At 45.1% G+C, this 23,555-nt stretch overlaps 1 protein-coding gene across 6 annotated transcripts in view; it reads left to right on the forward strand.

Annotated features, from left to right (window-relative positions):
- The first annotated feature begins 1,137 nt into the window (after positions 1–1,137).
- Positions 1,138–23,555, forward strand: part of CACNB1 (calcium voltage-gated channel auxiliary subunit beta 1) — a 154,923-nt gene continuing 132,505 nt past the window's right edge. For 2 of the 6 annotated variants that reach the window (XM_068262726.1, XM_068262728.1), the window contains exons 1-2: positions 1,138–1,607; positions 2,725–2,808. In XM_068262726.1, the coding sequence (XP_068118827.1) occupies positions 1,521–1,607; positions 2,725–2,808 (171 nt within the window). In that variant the 5' untranslated portion in view covers positions 1,138–1,520. The remainder of the gene's footprint in view (positions 1,608–2,724; positions 2,809–23,555) is intronic. The other 4 variants (XM_068262723.1, XM_068262724.1, XM_068262730.1 and 1 more) reach the window with 4 other exon arrangements.

Raw genomic sequence — 23,555 nt, forward strand, 5'->3', positions numbered from 1 at the left:
CCACACGCTTCTTGCGACCCTGTTGACTATTTTGAATGAAACGCTTGATTGTTCGATGATCACGTTTCAGAAGCTTTGCAATTTTAAGAGTGCTGCATCCCTCTGCAAGATATCTCACTATTTTTGACTTTTCTGAGCCTGTCAAGTCCTTCTTTTGACCCATTTTGCCAAAGGAAAGGAAGTTGCCTAATAATTACGCACACCTGATATAGAGTGTTGATGTCATTAGACCACACCCCTTCTCATTACAGAGATGCACATCACCTAATATGCTTAATTGGTAGTAGGCTTTCGAGCCTATACAGCTTGGAGTAAGACAACATGCATCAAGAGGATGATGTGGTCAAAATACTCATATGCCTAATAATTCTGCACTCCCTGTATTTTACTGTTGGAATTAGCCATGCAAAATACTAGAATATCAGTAAATTTAGGGCCTGTTTCCACTACATGCAGATTGGATGCAGAAAAACTGACTCCAATGAATGCCTATGCACCTGTTTCCACTAAATGCGATTTTCTGATGCAGATTTTCCCATAGGCATTCCTTGGAGTCAGCTTTTCTGCATCCATTATGCATCCAATCTGTGTGTAGTGGAAACAGGCCCTTACTGATATTTCAAATTGCTCAAATTTTCGGGGCCACACTATGAGCATTGCTTTACAGTATCATGCGATGCATAATGCTTTCCAGGATACTGTCTATTTTGTTCAAGGGGCTTGTTTAGATTTATGCATTACAACAGATTGCATTTTTCTGGTGCACATGCATACTGTTGTGGAAGTGGCCACCTACATGTTAACTTACCTTGGACTTTGTGATTATCATTGGTGCCATGGCTTACCCACTAAGGTTATGCCCCCCTTAATATTAGGAATGGTGTGCCACGCACTCTGACCCATCTACTGGCTACATGTTATATAGCATATGGGTATATTGTGTTAAGGAACCCTAAATGATCATCACTGCAGCAAAAATGGAGCTGTAGCCCACAGCAGCCAATCAGGTTGCTCTATGGATATAAACAAATAACCTAATTAGTTGCTATAAGCAACAACTGTACCTCTGCTCTAGTTTCCCTAACACTGGTCTTCTGCCTTTTGTTGCCAAGTTTCTCTCTTCCAATCCTGTCACTGCATCTTGTGCCTGCATAGCCTTCTCTGCATCATTCTACCATTCCACATCCTGCAAGTACCACTGCTTCTCCAATCTTATCTTACATCCAATCACCACGGTCACCTGCATCTCCTCTTTCTGTGTCTGTCCAGCCTTCTCTTTATCTCTGTCATTCCCCAGGCAGCCTTTCTCTTCTCCATACTGATATATCCCCTCCCTGTGTCTGCTTGTGCTCTCCTCCTCCTCCTTATTCTATCATCCACCCTATCTCCCTTTCCTTCCCTCCCCATCTCTCCTCTCTGCCTGCCTTTCACACACAGTGCTGGACCTGCTTGAGGGATGTGTGCTGGGTGACTAGGGGGATCTGTGTGTGTGTGTGTATGCGCGCGGGGGGGTCACACCAATGGTCCAGCAGAACAGAATGGCCAGGACCCCGTCCAGCTCTACACAAGAGATCCAGATGGATGTAATAGAGGGGCACAGCATGCAGGTGAGCTTAACACATCTATATCTACACCCTCCCCTTACAGCTTGTTACATGCATGCATACAGAGAGCACACACACACACATATACTGTATATCTGCAGCAACACCAAGTGCTCATCTGACAGCTCCCATGGATGTGATTTAGGATGAGACACGTTTATTAGTGCCAGAAAGATGCAGACAGAGAGATGCATGCAAGTGCAGACACAAAGCTAAAATGACAGAGGATTGAGGACTTTTCTATATAGATATAAAATCATAGGAGACAGCTGGAGAGGAAAAAACAGAGAATGGGCGAAAGGTACACATACAGGCACACATAGACAGCTGGTAGCAAGCAGGTAAACACAGGATGCAAAGGGGGATGGGAGCCGCCAGAGAGGGGGGTTGCTTTGCTGTAGTGCTGAGGGGGTTAAGATCTGTGACTGGAAATCTATAGGGAATAATCGGCATTCGGCAATGTCTGTGTCATTATTTTTAGTGTACATTACTCACAAAATCTGTATCATGTAGCATTGCTTATCTGGTAAAGGTCTTATTATGTTTTTTTTTGTTTTTGTTTTTTTTTAAGAACCCTTAAATGCCAGCTGCTTAAAGTTAAAGTGCCCCCAAAAAGCTGACAGCCAGGCTTTGAAAATAAAGGGATTGATTTTGCAAGGATGGGAGGGTATTGGTACACCTTAAGAGCCATAGGTAAAGTTATCTAAGGTTACACAAATACTAGAAGGAGAAAAATGTATGAGACAGTTACAGGACAGGCTATATTATGGGGCATTCTTAATAACAGTGTTTAGTAAAAAGCAAAGTTGTAAGCAACATATGTAAGATGCAAAATGAAGTAGTAACAATGGAGCAAAGCCATCAGGTATATTAAATGTTGAAAAGGGCACCGGAATCTGTTTTTAATATCTGAGCAACAAAAAGTGTTTACAGTGTCCATACAAACCGATTAGAACTTTATTTGTTTACTGTGGGCGACACAGATACAGTATACCTATTGTTATAAGTCAAACTCTTCACCATTGGAGGAAACTAATCCTCAGGCTACATATATCAGTGCCTTATTTTGCTTTGGTTCATAGACAAACACTCTTAAATGTATTTTTTTCTTTCTCATTAGGCTAAATATAAGAGAAAAAGTCGATTCAAGCGCTCAGATGGGAGTACCAGTTCTGACACCACCTCAAACAGCTTTGTGCGGCAGGTAAGTCATGCTTATCATTGCTTTACTGTTCGGCCGGAAACCTGAGGCAAAACGCACAGGCCTCACTAGGCCCTGGTCCTGGGTTACCATGGAAACCAGCACCAGGGAAGGGATGCTCCTACGTCAGGAGATGGAAATGACAAACACTAATTAACTGACTGGGAGAGAGGGAGAGAGGAGATGCTGAAGAATGGTACATCAGGAGGGAGAGCAAAGACAGACGGATGAATAGGGAGGAGGCTATGAGAGACAAAGGAGCATATATATATATATACAATATATACCGTATACATATATATAGGATAAAATGTATCTGGACTGGTAGTTCAGGAAAGAGAAGACACAAATGATGATCTATGCTTTAAAAAATAGCAAAAATAAAGAAAAGACAGTAATGCTAAAAGTACTTCTGCTGCAAGGCAGTCAGGAGTATCAGCTGCTGATTTCCCTATTGATGAAATAAATGTTTCTTATATATATCACATATCACATAGATTCATGAAATGTTGATACAGCTAATTGCTTATGAAGCAGCTATTGGTGGATGGATGTTTTCTTCTGCCTTTTCTGTCTAGAAAAAAATCATAATCAATGGCTTATGTAACATAATGCAAGCAAAGCAATCAATGCAGCGTTTATTAGGTTAGTGGTTATGCTGCTGTTCCGGCATGGAGGATAGGGGGAAGGGTGGTTATACATATGATACACTCGTCCATGTTAAAAAGAAAACGGGTGCAAGGAGCAAAGCACTAAGTGCAAAATGCCTTCATTCAGGGTAGCCGGTCAGCGTGTACGGGATTGGTTCACACATAAATCTGCACATTTCCGGTCTGGTCCAGTACTGTGCTGTCCTGTCAGTTTTGCATCTGTTTTCTATCAGTTTTACTTGATTGGACTGGAAATGTACACCTTTTACGTGTGAACACGCCCATAGAAACACATGCAAAACTGATACAAACCTGAGAGGATGAGACTGGACTGGAAATGTACACCTTTTATGACTGAATACAGCCTAAAGGGGCCCATACACCTAACGATTTTCCCGCCGATATACAGCAGATTCGATCACTGTGATTGAATCTGCTGTGAAATCGTTGCGCAAACGCAAACAATTGATTTTCGTCTGAAATCAATCGTTCCCGTCGATTCTCGTTGAGCCGTCCGTGCGGAAGATTTTTCTCGATCACCGGTGGGTCGGAAGTGCGTCGATAGCGGCGTTTGAATGCCTGACGACCGACGCAATACAGCGGCAATACATTACCTGATCCGGCCGGCGCGTATCCCCACTGTCACCGCTGCTCCGTCTCCGTGCTGGGCTCCGAGTCCAGCTGGCTTCACTTCTTCCTGTCCTGGCAGGAAGTTTAAACAGTAGAGCGCCCTCTACTGTTTAAACTTCCCCAGACAGAAAGAAGTGAAGCCAGCTGGATCCCGGAGCCCAGCGGAGAAGAGGACAGCGGTGACACGCGCCGGCAGAGCAGGTAATGTATGCGGGGGGGGCGGGGGGGGGCTTTTGCAGCGGCAGCTCCACCACAGATTGTGGTCGGTTTCATGCTGAAATCGATTCACAATCTGTTTGCAGTAAAGGCAGCCATATGATCCCTCTCTGATCAGATTCGATCAGAGAGGGATCTATCTGTTGGTCGAATCTGATGGCAAATCGACTAGTGTATGGCCACCTTACAGCCTTACCAGAACAGGATGGAATTTAGCTGCAGCTTGAACTGCAATTTGCTCTCTTCGCTTTGGGGAACAATTCAGAAAAACTTTAAAGGGAGCCTGAAGTGAGAGGGATATGGAGGCTGCCATGTTTATTTCATTTTAAACAATGCAAATTGCCTGTCAGTCCTGCTGAGCTTTTTGGCTGCAGTAATTATTGAATTACACACCTGAAACAAGCATGCAGCTAATCTAGTCAGACTTCCGTCAGGAAAATCTGATCTGTATATGCTTGGTCAGGGTCTAGGGCTAAAGCTGGCCATACACTGGCCCGATTTGCCGCCGTTTCGACAGCAGATTCGATCACTGGGATCGAATCTGCTGCCAATCGTTCGCGCTACACGCCGAATTTCGATCCTTTTCGTCCGATCCCGTCGATCGCTCTGTGCGGAAAATTAGCGTCGATCGCCCGCGGGTAGGGAGCGCGTCGCTAGCGCCGTTCGAGTACCCAACGACCGACGCAATAGAGCCGCATACATTACCTGCTCCGCTGACACGACTACCCCCGGTCACCGCTGCTCCTCTTTGTCCGCGCTGGTCTCCGGCATGCTTCAGTTCCTGCTGCCCGGCAGGAAGTTTAAACAGTAGAGGGTGCTCTACTGTTTAAACTTCCTGCCGGGCAGGAAGAAGTAAAGCATGCTGGGGCCGGAGACCAGAGAAGAGACGGAGCAGCGGTGACCTGGGGACTGGAGTCTCGCCGGCGGAGCAGGTAATGTATGCGGGCATGCGGGCGGGGGAAGCAACGGCAGCACCACCACCACCACAACAGATTGTGAACGGTTTCAGGCTGAAATCGGTTCACAATCTGTTTGCAGTAAAGGTAGCCATACGATCCCTCTCTGATCAGATTCGATCAGATAGGGATCTGTCAGTTGGTCGAATCTGATGGCAAATCGACCAGTGTATGGCTACCTTAAGAGTATTAGAGGCAGAGGATCAGCAGGACAGCCAGTTGCTGACACACATTGGCAGCTTTTCTTCGAGTTAGTAGTTATGTCATAGCCAATTGGGTGTTTTTTGACATATTGGACATAAATAGGTATTGGAAACATTCGCTCATCTAGTTTTTGAATGCAGTGATTGATGGCTGAAATCAACCAGTGTATGGGCCCCTTAAGTGTAAATATATCTGAGGTTGGATTCTGCCTCCTAAAATATCAGAGAGCCTTTGGGCAAGGTAAGGGAGGATTAAGAAGATCAGAAATGTTTGCTAGTCATCCACCAATTTCGTGATGATCAGATATGTGTGAGACATTGCACCCTCAGCAGTCACCCATTCACCATCAGTCTTGGGAGGAATAGTTGACGGGACATCCTTATGGATTCTAGGCCACCACTATAGTCTACGTAATGCTCGTGTCTGGTTGTGTTTGCGAAAGCACATAGAGAAACTCGTTAACAGTTTGATCACATGACATCGCATTTGTAAGGCGAAAGCAGGAAGTACCGTAACCACAGCAAATCAGAGCTTTGCAAATCTAACTGATAAAACCTGCTTCTCCCATGAGTTCTCTTACGTAACATACACACACAACATTTTCAGAGCATGTTGTGGAAAGATTGTTTAGAAATGTTGTGCATGGCCATTTTTGGCATAGGCTACTGTGACTACTGTAGGAGGGGGCACCACAGAACTAGTCTTAGCACACTGTACTTTATGGAATTCGTATAGCCAACTGCTAGTTCCATTAAAGGGAATCTGAAGTAAAAATAAGCATATGATATAATGATTTGTATGTGTAGTACAGCTAAGAAATTTAACATTAGCAGCAGAGAGATGAGTCTAATATTGTTTCCAGTACAGGAAGAGTTAAGAAACTCCAGTTGTTATCTATGCAAAAGAGCTTCACTGAACTCTCTGACTTTCAAAGTCACAGAGAGCTCTGTCGTCTGAAGCTTATTATCTCAACTGTCTGTCACTGTAATTTGCTTTTTCTGCAGAGGAAAGTTCAAAAAATCATTAGCCTGCTCTGTGAAATCATTTAGAATGCTGAGTGTAGTGTGTAAACTGCAAATATTAGAGAATGAGGCAATGTTATAAAAAAAAAACCTATATAACTGAAAATTAAAATATGAGAATATTTTCTTTGTTACTTATGTTCTATTAATTATCTGTACTACTCAACCAATTTATTATATCATATATTTTTTTTCGCTTCAGTGTCACTTTAAGAAAGGCATGAATGGTAATTTTAACACCTGAATGGGCACTGCTGTGTTGATTGTTGCACTCTGATTGGATTTCCAGGGCAGAATTCTAACCTGTAAAGGCCCAGGGTGTACATAAACAGTATAATGTTTATAGAGTAGGCATAAAAAACATTATTGGAAGGGTTTGTTAAGTGGGTTCAGTGAGTTTGGGCCAGTGAGATGTGTATGTATATTTTGTGTATCCTTTACAAATTTGTTTTGAGAAGCAACATTATTTCTATGTAAGCTATCGATTTCTTATTGGTGCCCACGGAACTAAATGATGCAGGTTATGATCTTCCTGTTCACTAAATTGGGGTAGGGGGACAAAAGGTGCCTTGCCTGGGGCGGCCAAAATGGCCAAAAACCTTCTGGCTGTATGAGTACAGAACCCATATGCAATTCACTTTTTCACCTGAGTTTGCTTCTAGGTGATATTTTCATAACTTGTAAATAAAATACATTTTTAATCAGTGGCAAGCAAGAAAATACCCAAAATAATTTTGATAATAGTTTTTCAACTACTTTTTGGTACTTTTTCAATTCCAATATGCTAAAAAGTTATTTTAAATACAAGATGAAAAATGATCTCTTAAGAGAAAATTCAGGAGAAAAGGTAAATTGCATATGGCCCCAGGTGTCTTCCCATCATCATTAACAGTGTTGTTAGCAACCCATCATGTTGGACCAGCACTTCTATTGTTTTTCTGTTGGATTCTCTTAGCAGCACACTTCCCACTTGTCCTCCCCCTCCTTTCTCCATAGAACAGGCTGCCAAGCAACATTTGTCTACGCAAAGATTTTTCCTACAAAGTTCCTAGAATCATCTTTCTGGGTTGTGTATACATAGCTTTAGATACATACGAGCTTTCCTAAGGGCTCTTTCACATTAGGGCAGATTTTCTGCGTTTCAACGCAAAGGATAAAGTTTGCGTTACCCAAGGTGAAATGAAAGTCCATAGACTTTCATTTTAGCTTTCACATATAACGCAGCCTTTTTGTGCGTTGCGTTCCACTGCACCCAGGCGCAGTTTTTTGGCCAACGCTAGCTTTATGCGTTACAATGTTAGTCAATGTAAAACGCACACTATGCGCGTTTTTAATCCGTTAACGCAGGCAATCAGTCCCAGAATGCAACAGAGGAACAATGTAGAAAGTTGACAACTAATAAAAGAAAAAAAAATTACCTGCGTTTTCCTATGTGCAGTAACGCATTGAAAACGGATTAAAAACGCACACTCACTGCAGTGCAACGCATATCAAAACGCAGTAAAAGGCATACAACAAAACGTATGCTTTGAGCGTTCTCCAACGCAAGCTCTGATGTGAAAGAGCCCTAAGGATGTTGGGCCTTTTCATTGGTTCCATTCGGTATTTATAAATAGTTGTTTTGTATTTTTGAGCAAATAAAGGAAATCATTGTATTCATATCTATAATTAGGGATAACATCTGTATGTGTGGGCTTTGTTGCAGAAATTCTAGAGCACATCCATAGTGTGTCTGTCCTTGTACGGCTTTGCAGAGTTCCTGTCAAGGTCCGTGCTATAGAATGAGTATGAGTCACTCCTAGAGAATAGTGAAGGATGTCTCTTACTACCGACAACCAATAGATTGGCTAAAGACTGCACAGCTGGTTGTAGACATCAGAAGACTGATTGTTTATTCACTGTTCTAGCAGAGAATGATCTTTCTCCTGTATGTAAATTCTATATACCCCATAAGGTAGCCATACACTCTGACATTTTTCATAGTCTGTAGAGACAAAAAAGAGAAAATCGAGAGCCCCAATAGTGTATTATTGATAACAACGGAAGATGAGTAATGAGAAACAGTGATATACTCACAACTGTGGGTTGCCGCCACAAGCAACCACTATATGCACATGGGGGGGAGGGGATTAAAACCGTCCCCACTCAGGCTAAAAGTTGTTCTCCGTAGACAAAAAAAAGTGTGATCACACCCATCCACCAGGTGGATATATAGGTACAGAGGCGCCAGTGCAGGATAAAATATGCTAAAAACAATATAAAATGGGGTAATGGTGGACTTACCTCCCCAGAGAAGAAACAGTGGTGTGTCATAAAAAAAAAGTTTATTCTTACTCTAATAATTCTGCAACGCATTTCACGGGTCTATCGCCCACTTCCTCAGGCAAGATGCAATAAGGAGCAACTGCACTGCTGTCAAGACAGATAAAGCGCCTCTGTATTTTTCATAGTCTAGACATTAGACTAAGCGTTGAATCTAAAACAACAAGCTGTTGAAAATAAGGACTTGTAATTCATGTTCAGTTGTTTTATCAATTGGATATATCCACTTCATAATCCCATGTGGTGAGGGGAGCACTGACAGGCGTGGTATAATAATATGACCCGCAACTATCTGCTGTGACTTTTCTTTAATCTATCTGCTTTTGCATGCCTCACTCTGTAAGATGGATTAATGGACTTATTTTTTGCCATCTCTAATTGCTACTTGCATGGCCATTCAGTACCTGCTATGAACTCTTTCAGCCTGTTTCATCTGAATTTCCATTTGGAGGTTGATAAATTGCATGGTTTACAATAAGCAGGACATTGCTGTAGTTCCTGGGATCCCTGATCACGTTAGGTGATCTTAGGTGTGTGGATGGATGAATGGCTATAATCGGGTGAGTGTGTGTTTTACAAGCTAGATTCCGTGCCTTTTAATAGGACTATATATAATTAATAAAGCAGTGGTGTACCTAGGGCACTTGACACCCGGTGCTGGTTATTATAAGACCCCCCTCACCACCACCCCCGCCTCCCCCCCAAAAAAAGGAGCGAGTGTGGCATACTAAGCGCGCCCCGGTTGGTAATGCCAGGTATAGGTGTTTCCTGTATAGTAAAGTGGGCAGCATTTCACCAGAAATCGTAAAGTGGGCAGCATTTCACCATAAATTAATCGTAAAGAGAGCAGAATTTCACCAGAAATCGTAAAGTGGGCAGCATTTCACCAGAAAATAATCGTAAAGAGAGCAGCATTTCACTAGAAATTGTAAAGTGGGCAGCATTTCACCAGAAAATAATCGCTATGTGGGCAGCATTCACCAGAAAATAATCGCTATGTGGGGAGCATTCACCAGAAAATAATCGCTATGTGGGGAGCATTCACCAGAAAATAATCGTTATGTGGGCAACAGTCACCAGAAAATAATTGCAATGTGGGGAGCATCCACCAGAAAATAATCGCTATGTGGGCAACAGTCACCAGAAAATAATTGCAATGTGGGGAGCATTCACCAGAAAATAATCGCTATGTGGGGAGCATTCACCAGAAAATAATCGCTATGTGGGGAGCATTCACCAGAAAATAATCGCCATGTGGGGAGCATTCACCAGAAAATAATCGCTACGTGGGGAGCATTCACCAGAAAATAATCGCTATGTGGGGAGCATTCACCAGAAAATAATTGCTATGTGGGGAGCATTCACCAGAAAATAATTGCTATGTGGGGAGCATTCACCAGAAAATAATCGCTATGTGGGGAGCATTCACCAGAAAATAATCGCTATGTTGAGAGAATTCACCAGAAAATAATCGCTATGTGGGGAGCATTCACCAGAAAATAATCGTTGTGGACAGCATTCATCAGAAAATAAATGTTATGTGGGCAGCATTCACCAGAAAATAAGCCTGTAAAAAAAAATGCACTCACCTGGCCGGCCTCTGACGCGCAGCTCCCCAACGATCCTCCAGCGATGATCCTCCTGCAGCCAGTGTAAATCTCCCGTGCTGACAGGCAAAGAGCAGGGCTACGGGAAGATGGCGCCTGAAGCCCTGTACTGGAGACACAAATAGTCTCCAGTGCAGGGCTTTGGCAGCCATCTTCCCATAGCTCTGCTCTGCCTCCGGGCGGCAGTCCCCGCAGTGGGCTGCGGGAGTTGAACACCTGGGGGGGTCTCGGGCGGGCGGGCAGTGGGGAAGAGAGGCAGAAGGAGGGGACCCAGGTGAGGGAGGGGGGATCTGTCCTCCCTCCCCGCCACTGTCCCCCACCCCTCCCTCTAGCGCTGCTCTTCTCCTACCATGGGGGGTCGTGGCGACACCCCCTTGAGTGTCAGTCACCCGGGGCGCCACGCCCCCCTGCGCCCAATGGTAGGGACACCACTGTAATAAAGATTTGTATTTATGCTTTTTTCACCTCATTTAAACGAGTGTGGTTGCAATCTGTTACACATGCCCCCCGAACCCCTTTGTTTCCTTCACTTTTACAGTTGGGAGCTATATTATATGTCTTGGAAACTCCCTCCAAAAATCTCTGTGCCTCAGTTATCAGGTCATATTGGCTACCACTTCGAGAATATCAATCTTCCTGATTTTATATTTACATTTTTTTTACACCATGAAGGATGCAGCAGAGGAGTTGTGAATGGGGAAAGCTCTGTTGGGAGTAATGTTTCCCTAGATTCCCGTGAGAGATAAATCTAGTGGGTGAATCTATTCGCTAGTGTGCGCCAGTAGCTCACACAAGTTTTGAGTTGTCTGTCCCATGTATGAAGAATGTAGGGATTATGCTGGGAATACACAATACGTTTTTTCGGTCTATTTTCCGTCCGATCGATTTTTGATTTGTTTTTCCGCTCGATTTCCCGCTCGATTCTCTTATGTATTTCCATTCACTTCTATGAGAAATCGATCAGAAAAACAATCGAAAATAAGATCGGACATGTCAAAATTATCTATTGAACCATCTATCTGCCAAAAAAACGTATGGTGTATTTCCAGCATTACAGACTGATCACACAACTTTTGGTCTGCTACTACCAGCCAACAGATCCAGTGGTAGCATTTGTTTCTTGCTGAGCTGCTGCCATGTTCTCAATCCTAACTAGAAAGCTTGAGATATTAATAGTGACTAATTATCGCTGTTCTTAGGTCTCACTAGCAGTGCAGTTTAGGTAGCTCATGTTACTTATAAGAGCTTAGAAGAATTGCTGTCTTAATATTAGAGAATTCAAATGGTTCTCTGTGAACTAGACAGATATCCAGCTTAAAAACATGCAGCTCAGTACAACCAGTTATGCCACTTCAACCCACTGGAGAAGTAACGGGGAGAGAGACATGAGACCTACTACTACAGGGAAATGCAATACCAACCAGCCAAGAATGTCACACTTATCCTTGCAATTCTTGTATTTCTTTTCCTTTGAACTTTTGTGCGGTTTTTTAAATATTTATATGCATTTGAATGTGAAATTTCGCATAATTTCGAAAAGGCAGACCTGCTGTCTGAATTTACAATGCAGAAACATTGCAAATGTAAATTTCAAATATGTGCGGCAATCATGCTTTTGAAAAATGACACGTGATTTTCAGCTCCAAGTAAGATGGATGTCAGAGGATAGCAGAAGCTCATACAGATATTATTTGCATAATCTAACTGTAAATGTCCAGATGTTTTACCAGTTAGATAACATCCATATATAGAATTTCAGTTTTAAAGCTACTTGCACATGAGATTTTGGCTGAAACAATAATTTACTCTACGACAACAATCTTTAGCACACATCCATAAAAAGTCTCTGAAAAGTTCATATGCAAGATTCCAATGCTTCAATCACATGTAATGCAATCCTCCACCATGGACACCCAATTTCAAACAGACTCACCAGGTATTTTTGACCACTGCTAGACTGGTCAGAATATACCCACATGGCGAAATATGCCACAAAGACCTAGCTACTGTGCAAGGAAGGTGTTTATGAAAAAGAGGTGCTACTACTGTATACCTGAATCTTATGCGTGGAAGAGGGGGCTAGACATGGAACGGGAGGGGTGCCACAAGAGTGTTGGCCTAGGAAGGAGAAAGTACAAATCAAGTCTTGTGTGTGCTCTTCTCCCATCTTCTTGGAGTAGAACATAGTGCACGACTGGTAGCTGAGCAGCATGCCCAAACAGTGATCGTTGCAGAACTGCTGCCCAAAACCTTCAAGTGCAGCTGTTTCAGGTGACAAAAGTAAAAGTTTGTAGCACAAATACCTGGCTTGATAGTGTAATGGTTAAAGGGATACTGTAGGGGGATCGGGGGAAAATGAGTTGAACTTACCCGGGGCTTCTAACGGTCCCCCGCAGACATCCTGTGTTGGCGCAGCCACTCACTGATGCTCCGGCCCCGCCTCCGGTTCACTTCTGGAATTTCAGACTTTAAAGTCTGAAAACCACTGCGCCTGCGTTGCCGTGTCCTCGATCCCGCTGATGTCACCAAGAGCGCACAGCGCAGGCCCAGTATGGTCTGTGTCTGCGCAGTACACTCCTGGTGACATCAGCAGGAGTGAGGACATGGCAACGCAGACGCAGTGGTTTTCTGACTTTAAAGTCAGAAATTAAATTCCAGAAGTGAACTGGAGGCGGGGCCGGAGCATCGGTGAGTGGCTGCGCCAACACAGGATGTCTGCAGGGGACCATTAGAAGCCCCGGGTAAGTTCAACTCATTTTCCCCCGACCCCCCTACAGTATCCCTTTAAGGGCTCTGCCTCTAACACAGGAGATCTGGGTTCAAATCTCAGCTCTGCCTGTTCAGTAAGTCAGCACCTATTCAGTAGGAGAACTTGGGCAAGACTCCTTAACACTGCTACTGCCTATAGAGCGCTCTGGCGCTTTGGGTCCGCCAGGAGAAAAGCGCAATATAAATGTTCTGTGTCTGTGTCTATCAGACTGAATGAGAAGTGCTATGTCTTTGTCAACTACGTCGCCCTCCTACCTGATTAGGCTGGTCACAAAGTTTGAGGTATCATTTAATAATCTGAAATATGGCATACACATATCTCATCTGTCATCCTATGCCTGGCCCAGGCTGAGATATACACAGAAGATTTATGAAAAAAAGATTAGATTTGAAAACTGTCAACAATATACAGTATATGGCTTTAAAGTGTAATGGTTAAGGACTCTGCCTCTGACACAGGAGACCAGGGTTCGGATCTTGGCTCTTCCTGTTCAGTAAGTTCAGTACCTTGGACAAGACTCCCTAACACTGCTACTGCCTATAGAGTGCACCCTAGTGGTGCAGCTCGGGCGCTTTGAATCCGCCAGGAGAAAAGCACAAAATAAATGTTCTGTGTCTATATATCTAAACCTTCTCTAAAGGCAACCTTAACTGAGAGGAATATGGATGTTTCCTTTTAAACAATACCAGTTGCCTGGCAGTCCAGCTGTCTCTTTGGCTCTAGTAGTGGCTGAATCGCACACCTGAAACAAGTATGCAGCTAATCCAATCTGACTTCAGTCAGAACACCTGATCTGCATGCTTGTTGAGGGGCTGTGGCTAAAAGTATTAGAGACACAGGATCAGCAGGAGAGTCAGGCAACTGGTATTATTTTAAAAGGAAAAATCCATATACTTCTCAGTTTAGGTTCCCTTTAAGACCCTGTGTCATTGTGGCGGTGTAACGAATGCTTCATAATATGGCTTACCGCACTGCAATGCACCACCAATGCGACATTCACAGTGCGGCGGAAATGTTGCGGTATAACGGGAAATGGTGTGGTAACGCACTGCATACATGCCTTACCACAAAACGCGAATGTTAAGGGTTATAACTGGTTAAACAATTTAAGGAGGCGCCCGATTCAACTATAATCGTGGGTGTAACTGTCACTATACAGTATTATGAAAGAGGTATATTACCTCTAATGAAGACTCACTCAGATAAAATTAAGGAGTCTTTATTGCACAGCGGTTATATTGTAGACAACGCATTTCAGTGGTCTCAGCCCGCTTCCTCAGGTCAATAATAACAAATAGGAAGCGGGCTGAGATCTGTGAAATGCGGTATAACCGTATATGGTGGTTGCAGGACTGCAAACCCTATTTGCGAGTATAATCCACCCACAATCCCCCACCAATTCATGTTACTAACGGTGCTGCACTATTAGGCTCCCGGTCTCTCCCTTTCTACAGGCCCAAGGATCTCCACTCCCCTTGTGAAGGGACATCCAGGGACCTATAAAATTATAACGTTATGGGTTATAGTGAAGCATACTTTTCAATGAACTATATGCTTTACTGTATGCGACACAACTCGTGTGTAACATGCGGCACAGGTTTCCCGATCCGTTGCATTCCTGCTAATTTCCCCTAATTTCAGTATGCTGCTCTTGACTGCATGACACTTTTCTTGTCTTACAGATAACAAACAATTAACAAGGAGATTTATTTTTAGCTGTATAGCATTGATGCTTTTCATTTAACTGGGAAAACCGGAGGAGATCAGTAATATATTTTTATTTACATGTCACAGAAGGCTTGTGTGAAGAGGCGGTTGGAACTGACATTTCCTGAGCTGAGTGTATGTCTTTATGGTGCTGTTCCATCAGTAGGTTTACCATGGCATTTAAAGTACAGCATACAGTGCTCCTAGTATCTAAGATTCCTAATGGAGACCCTTCTTCCTGCAATACCAAGTTTAGGTAAATGTATAAAGGAATTTTCAGTATGCCAAATTGACTTATTCATGATTACTTCACTTGTAGCAATGCTTTGATTAAAGTGGAAGCCCAGACTTTTTTATTGCCTGTCCCAGCAAGGACTTGCTAAGGGAAGATCCTCTGTAAACTTCCTGTTCTTTTTCTGGGACAGGAAGCAAATTTATCGTTTGAGTACAGTTTGCTATTGTTTTTCCAGATGTAAGCGATGTCAACAGTGTCTGCTGCCGACTAATCATGCATCTCTTCTTCCTATCCTAAAGGACCACTATTGCAAAAAATAGAATTCAGTTCAAACTCTTAACCCTCACCTACAAAGCTCTCTACAATCTCTCTCCCCTGTACAACTCCTCACTAGTTTCCAGAATTTAACCCAACCGCAATCTCAGATCGGCACACAAGCTTCTTTTATCCTCTTCTACAATTACCACCTCACATTTCCAGGTACAAGACTTCTCACGTGCCTCACCCCTCCTCTGGAATGCCCTTCCACAGCACATCCGCCACTATCCCACCTTTGAAATCTTTAAACGCTCCCTTAAGACCCACCAAGCATATTCTCTAGCTTAGGCCATGCACTCTTCAACCTCGCATCTACATTTACTCCTTACGCCTTACTAAATAACCTAATCGCTCACTGCCTGTACATATACTGTGTGCTTCCCCCACCTCTTGTTTCCACCCCATTCCTTTAAATTGCAAGCTCGCAAGGGCAGGGCTCTCACCCTTTTGTGTCATGTTATTAATTTAATTGCTTGCACTCTGTGAGACATTTATACATTTTAGTCATCATGTTAAATTTGCTATTACATCACCAGTTCTATATTTTGTACCAGTGTCCATATTTTATGTATATCATTGTCTGTATCATTATGTATCCCTTGTTTGTTTTCTTCATTGTACAGCGCCACGGAATATGTTGGAGCTTTATAAATTTATAATAATAATAATAATAATAAGATACTTGTTGCTTAGCAGTTAGAAACAGCTGTTATTTCCCATAATGCAAAAAGGCTCACAGACAGAAAACTGTCAGCACCACGGTCCTGACATCACACTGTGGCAGGGGTTTCACCACAATATCAGCCATGCAGACCCCCTGATGATCTATTTGAGAAAAGATAAATATTTCTCATGGAAAAGGGTTATCAGCTACTGATTGGAATGAAGTTCAATCCTTGGTTACAGTTCCATATAGATAATAGTAGTTCCTGAATGCTGGACTGCGGTGAGTTTGTGTATGAGAGTGTTCAAAGTGTCAACTGATTTTGCAGCTTAATAAGTTACATGGGCTCTGTTTTATGTATTGTGATCTGTAGGTTTCCTAATTTATGTATCAGTTTCTCATTGGTGTACATCAGCACTGGAATTCAGTATCACAGAATTTGTCTTCCTCATTGATCTAAGAATGACAGTTAGTTTTCCCTGAATATTTGTCTTGCTTCCAAGAGTCATTTTACAGTGCTAGATTACACATACAGTACAACATGCTCAAACACTTTCCACACAAGAGACCATAAGTTAGGGTCTTAACAATAGTTATAACAGCTTTATTGGCTGCTATGGGACCCAGGAACGGGTGAGGTCTCAGTAGTCCCTAACCTGCCCTTTTTGTGTCCACCAGGAACTTGTATTTAAAGAGGAACTGTCACGAAAATCTTAAAATTTAGAACACATACAAATAAGAAGTACATTTCTTCCTGAGTAAAATGAGCCATAAATTACTTTTCTCCTATGTTGTTGTCACTTACAGTAAGTAATAGAAATCTGACAGTACCAACAGATTTTGGACTAGCCCATCTTCTCATAGGGGGGTTTTCAGGGGTTTCTTTATTTTTAAAAGCACTTTGTGAATGGCAGTTGCTCAATCCAACTGCCAAAATAGTGTGCAGTAAGCAGGGAGGCTGGCCAGCATCTTTGTATTAATCATTTTCAGGAAATGTCTTTATAAAGAATAAAGGCCATGCTGAGAATCCCCTATGAAGAAATGGACTAGCCCAAAACATTTCGGTAATGTCAGATTACTACTACCTACTGTAAGTGACAGCAACATAGGAGAAAAGTCATTTATAGCTCATCTTACCCTGGAAGAAATGTACTTCTTATTTGTATGTGTTTTAAATGTTAAGATTTTTGTGACAGTTCCTCTTTAACCAATTCATAGCATAGGCTGAAGGGGCTACAAAGGCTGAGACAAAATGCTATAAACAGTAGGTTGAAGGGAACGCACAACGCTCCCATGGCACACATGAATGTGCACTTCGGCAGATTTGCCTAAAGGTGCACAAATGTGATGTTTATAAACATCTATTTTGCAGGAAGTGGTTACATTGCTAATCAGAGTAAAGACAGGGGCGTAGCAATAGGGGTTGCAGAGGTTGTAACCGCATCGGGGCCCTTGGGCCAGTGGGGCCCGTAAGGTCCCTCCCTCAACTACAGTATTAGCTCTATATTGGTCCTGTGCTCATAATAATCACTTCTGTAGATACTTTGAATAGTGGTAATCATTAACAAACTGTTCCCCATCCCTTTCTTGCACCTCTGACACTGTAGTTGCCATTGGCTGGTTTTGGTGAGTCGTATCAATTGTTATGTATAAAGTGCTTGGGGGGCCCCATTGTAAAACTTGCATCAGGGCCCACAGCTCCTTAGCTACGCCACTGAGTAAAGAGATGGGGTGCAGAATGTTTCCACTGAGGGTACTCTGATAAAGGTTTGCAAAGAAGCTGTGCGAGTAATGCAACATTGGTCTCCCTGCAGTAGAGGCATTGGAATTTCTAATATTAGCGCAGGGGGAGGGGGGGGGGGGGGTTTGAAACATACTATAAAAACCAAATTTCCTGCAAGCTCTGCCTTTGTGCATCTATGTGGACTAACTATTGTTTTTGCATTCTTCTGCCTTATGCATAGTATATGAGTCATACTAGAAGCAGGAAATTTGGGTGTTCAGCAGCTAATGGAAAATTTGTACCCCGTAGTAGTGTTGGGCGAACAGTGTTCGCCACTGTTCGGGTTCTGCAGAACATCACCCTGTTCGGGTGATGTTCGAGTTCGGCCGAACACCTGACGGTGCTCGGCCAAACCGTTCGGCCACATGGCCGAACTAAGAGCGCATGGCCGAACGTTCCCCGAACGTTCGGCTAGCGCTGTGATTGGCCGAACGGGTCACGTGGTTCGGGCCCGAACGCGCTCTGATTGGCCGAACGGTCACGTGGTTCGGGTAAATAAATACCCGAACCACGTCATATCTCCGCCATTTGTCTGTGGGTTTAGCTTTGGGTAGGCAGGCAGGGTAGTTCGCTCTCCAGCCACGCTAGCCAGGGTCCCCCCCAGTCATTGTGTGTCGCTGCTGGGAACAGTAGTACACCGCTCGCTCAGCCACACTATATATAGCATTGTTTACTGCCACTGTGTACCTCGCTCAGCCACGCTATATATATAGCATTGTGTTTTCTGACACTCTGTGTACACGGCTTAGGCTAGCCTGACTAATATAGCATTGTGTGTACTGCCACTGTGCACCTCGCTCAGCCACGCTATATATAGCATTGTGTGTACTGCCACTGTGCACCTCACTCAGCCACGCTATATATAGCATTGTGTGTACTGCCACTGTGCACCTCGCTCAGCCACGCTATATATAGCATTGTGTGTACTGCCACTGTGCACCTCGCTCAGCCACGCTATATATAGCATTGTGTGTACTGCCACTGTGCACCTCGCTCAGCCACGCTATATATATAGCATTGTGTTTTCTGACACTGTGTACACGGCTTAGGCTAGCCTGACTAATATAGCATTGTGTGTACTGCCACTGTGCACCTCGCTCAGCCACGCTATATATAGCATTGTGTGTACTGCCACTGTGCACCTCGCTCAGCCACACTATATATAGCATTGTGTGTACTGCCACTGTGCACCTCGCTCAGCCACGCTATATATAGCATTGTGTGTACTGCCACTGTGCACCTCGCTCAGCCACGCTATATATAGCATTGTGTGTACTGCCACTGTGCACCTCGCTCAGCCACGCTATATATAGCATTGTGTGTACTGCCACTGTGCACCTCGCTCAGCCACGCTATATATAGCATTGTGTTTACTGCCACTCTGTGTACACCGCTCAGCCAGACTATATACCGTTGTTTACTGACACTCTGTGTACACCGCTCAGCCAGACTATATACCATTGTTTACTGACACTCTGTGTACACGGCTCAGCCTGACTATAAAGCATTGTGTGTACTGCCACTGTGCACCTCGCTCAGCCACGCTATATATATAGCATTGTGTTTTCTGACACTCTGTGTACACGGCTTAGCCTGACTAATATAGCATTGTGTGTACTGCCACTGTGCACCTCGCTCAGCCACGCTATATATAGCATTGTGTGTACTGCCACTGTGCACCTCGCTCAGCCACGCTATATATAGCATTGTGTGTACTGCCACTCTGTGTACACCGCTCAGCCAGACTATATACCGTTGTTTACTGACACTCTGTGTACACCGCTCAGCCAGACTATATACCATTGTTTACTGACACTCTGTGTACACGGCTCAGCCTGACTATAAAGCATTGTGTGTACTGCCACTGTGCACCTCGCTCAGCCACGCTATATATAGCATTGTGTTTAATGACACTCTGTGTACACGGCTTAGCCAGACTATATAGCATTGTGTGTACTGCCACTCTGTGTACACCGCTCAGCCAGACTATATAGCATTGTGTTTACTTCCACTCTGTGTCTGCTGGGCCTGGGAACAGTAGTACACCGCTCACCCGCCACTGTATAGCATTGTGCTCTGTGTCGCTGCTGGGAATAGTGGTACTGTATAGCATTTCTGTACTGCCACTGTACTGCTGCCAGTCAGCGTGTACTGTAAGGATAAGTGAAATGAGGAAGAAATCCGGTGAAAGAGGAAGGGGCAAGGGAAGAGGTGTTTCCCCTGACGGTTCACGTACAGGCCACAGGGGAGCACCCAAGAAAACCCACTCAATACCGCCCATGTTGTCCAGGACAACAACCCTCACAAATCCAAAAGAACAGGACCAGATAATTACTTGGATGACCTCTCAAGCGTCCAGCAGTGGGTTAAGCAGCACCAGCACAACACGCACGAGGTCCGAGTCCTCAGCCAGTTACAAGGAGCCAGTGGGCACAAAGCTGACACAACCGGCAGCGACACCACGCACACAACTGCCAGATAACCAGTCCTATGAATTACCTCAGGACACAATGGGGTATTCGCAGGAGCTATTCCCAGCCCAACAAACTTCCACCTATGAAAGGTCAATGGAGGAACAGCCAGAAATGTTGTGCCCGGATTCACAACCATTAACTGTGGGAAATGCACCGCGCACTGAAATACAAGGCGAGTCCGAGGAGGACTCGGAAACCCAAATCCCAGAGCAAGTTGGGCAGGAGGGGTTGCAATTGCAGGAGGTCGGCCGACAAGATCTGGAAGACGACGTTGGAGTGAGCTGCGCAGAGGTTGTTCTGGGGAGCTCTACTCCACGGCGGCGGCCCCCCACAATGACATATGACGAGTTTGAGGAGATGGAAGAGGAGGGTATGGACAATGTGGACAGAGACCCAGATTTTATTTGTGAACGAGAACATCGCCGTCATAGCAGCAGCACAGATGAGTCTGTTGAAGAACCCACTGCTGCACGAGTTCGCCTTGTGCCACAAGGTAGGCGGCGCGCAATTTCAGGCACCACAAGCGTGGAAGTTAGAGTGAGAGGCAAAAGAGGAGGAAACAGAAATCGCCAGCAAGGAGGCAGGTGCTCCAAAGTCTGGGCTTTCTTTGAAGACTGCACTGAGGATGTTACCATGGCGATTTGCAAGGTATGCAAGACTCGCCTGAGCAGGGGGAAAAGTATTAACAACCTCTCCACCACCAGCATGAGCCGCCACATGCTATCCAAACATCCCACTCTGTGGGCAAACGCGGCAGGACAGGGTACCAGCAACACTGCCTCCCTTGGGTTCACCAGACTCACCACCAGACCCGCCTCAGCAGCAGCAGTAGCCCAGCCATTGCGTGGTTCACAACATTCACAAACATCAGACGACGCTGACACTGTCACTTTCCGGAGTAGTGCTCTTGAGGTCTCCCAGTGTTCATCAAACACAACAACCAACAGCCCTTCCGTGTGCAGCGCTACGGTTCAGTTGTCTGTGTCAGGGATGTTTGAGCGCAAGAGGAAATTGCCAGCAAATGACCCCCGGGCCGTGGCAGTAACAGCCAGCATAGCCAAGCTTCTGGCCTGCGAAATGCTGCCATATCGAGTGGTGGAGACAAACAGCTTCAAGGGCATGATGTCAGTGGCCATCCCACGTTACGTGGTTCCCAGCCGCTACCACTTTGCGCGCTCTGCAGTGCCTGAGTTGCATGAGCACGTGGTCAGCAAAATAACCCGAAGCTTGAAGAATGCCGTTGCCTGCAAGGTTCACCTCACCACTGACACTTGGACGAGTGCGTTCGGCCAGGGTCGATACATCTCCCTTACCGCGCACTGGGTGAACCTTGTGGAGCCTGGCAGCGATTCCTCACCTGCTACGGCGCGGGTGTTGCCCACGCCGCAAACAGCTGCACCGCCGTCCCTCCCACTGGATAACAACAGCAGCACCTACCTCTCTGACTCCTTCTCCTCCAACGCATCTCAAAGCTGTACCTCATCCGGAAACGCTAACCCAGCAGCAGTAGGATCGTGGAAGCAGTGCAGCACAGCTGTTGGCATGCGTCAGCAAGCGTTGCTGAAGCTGATCTTCCTTGGGGATAAGCAGCACACAGGGGAGGAAATTTGGAAGGGAATAAAGGAACAGACGGATTTGTGGCTGGCACCGCTGGACTTGAAACCGGGCATGGTTGTGTGTGATAATGGGAGTAATCTCATTCGCGCTTTAAGGTTGGCTAAGCTGCCACACATCCCTTGCCTGGCGCACGTGATGAACCTAGTAGTTCAGCGGTTCCTGAGGACATACCCAGGCGTGGCCGATCTTCTGTTGAAGGTGCGTCGAGTGGCCAAACATTGTAGAAATTCCAGTACTGCTTCGGGGGCACTCGCCAAGATGCAGGAGCGCTTCAATCTCCCCCACCATCGCTTGCTGTGTGATGTCCCTACGCGCTGGAATTTTACGCTGCACATGCTAGCACGCTTTTGTGAGCAGAAGAGTGCAGTGGTCCAGTACATGACGGCGCAGTACCGAGGCGCATCCGGCCAGCTGCCAAGCTTCTGTGGATCCGATTGGGCCAACATGTTGGACCTCTGCCAAGTCCTCCAAAATTTTGAGCAATCCACGTTGCTTGTGAGCAGTGACAACTCTTCAGTCAGCATTACCATACCACTGCTGTGTTTACTGAAGAGGTCAATGTTGAAAATCAAGGAAACAGCTGTCATGATGCAACTGGGGGAATCTGAAGGAGAAAACGATCAGCGTGATGGTACCAACATCAGGCCATCCGCCTCAGGGAACGCTGGCCCCAGCAGCTATGACGAAGAAGAGGAGGAGGAACAGCTGGAGTTGGAGCAGGAATTTCATGCCACCACTGACGAGGGCCAGAGCGGTGCACGTTGGACTTCCACAATTCAGCGCGAATGGTCAGCAGAAGCAGACCAGGAGGAAGGTGACGACTATGATGCATCACAACAACTATCACAACGCTCACAAGAGGATGATGAGGATTCTGGTAGGACTCTTGCACACATGGCTCAATTCATGCTAGACTGCATTGAACGCGACCCACGCATTGTGCGCATTCTGGACAACACCAATTACTGGGTTTATACCCTTCTGGATCCACGGTACAAACACAATGTTCCAAAACTGCTTGAAGAAAGAGTCAGACAGGTCAAAATGGAAGAATACCAGCAGGCCCTTGTGGAGACTTTAGAGAGGAGATTGACATCCTCCCCCTCCTCTAGCCAGTTGTACGCCGACAGACTGACTTCCGCAAACCCAGGACGACCAGGAGGGCAGCAAACAACGCAAGCCGCAGCTAGTGCCCAAAAGGGAACGGTATCGGCAGTGTCCTTGGAGTGGGAAAATTTTCTGACACCCATGCAGCAGCAGCCCACTGAACAGGAAGCGTGCAGATCCACCTCCAACACCGATCGCCTGGAGAAGATGGTCAAGGACTACATGTCAGATGACGTAGCTGTGTCGAACAATCCATCTGCACCCTTCAACTATTGGGTATCGAAGCTAGACACCTGGCACGAACTGGCAATGTATGCAATAGAGGTGCTGGCTTGCCCGGCAGCCAGCGTTATGTCGGAACGCTGTTTCAGTGCTGCCGGAGGCATCGTCACAGATCGGCGTATCCGCCTCTCCACAGAAAATGCAGACCGTCTGACTCAAATTAAAATGAATCAATCCTGGATTGGA

The sequence above is a fragment of the Hyperolius riggenbachi genome, chromosome 12 (assembly GCF_040937935.1).
Source record: "Hyperolius riggenbachi isolate aHypRig1 chromosome 12, aHypRig1.pri, whole genome shotgun sequence".
NCBI classification, from domain to species: Eukaryota; Metazoa; Chordata; class Amphibia; order Anura; family Hyperoliidae; genus Hyperolius; species Hyperolius riggenbachi.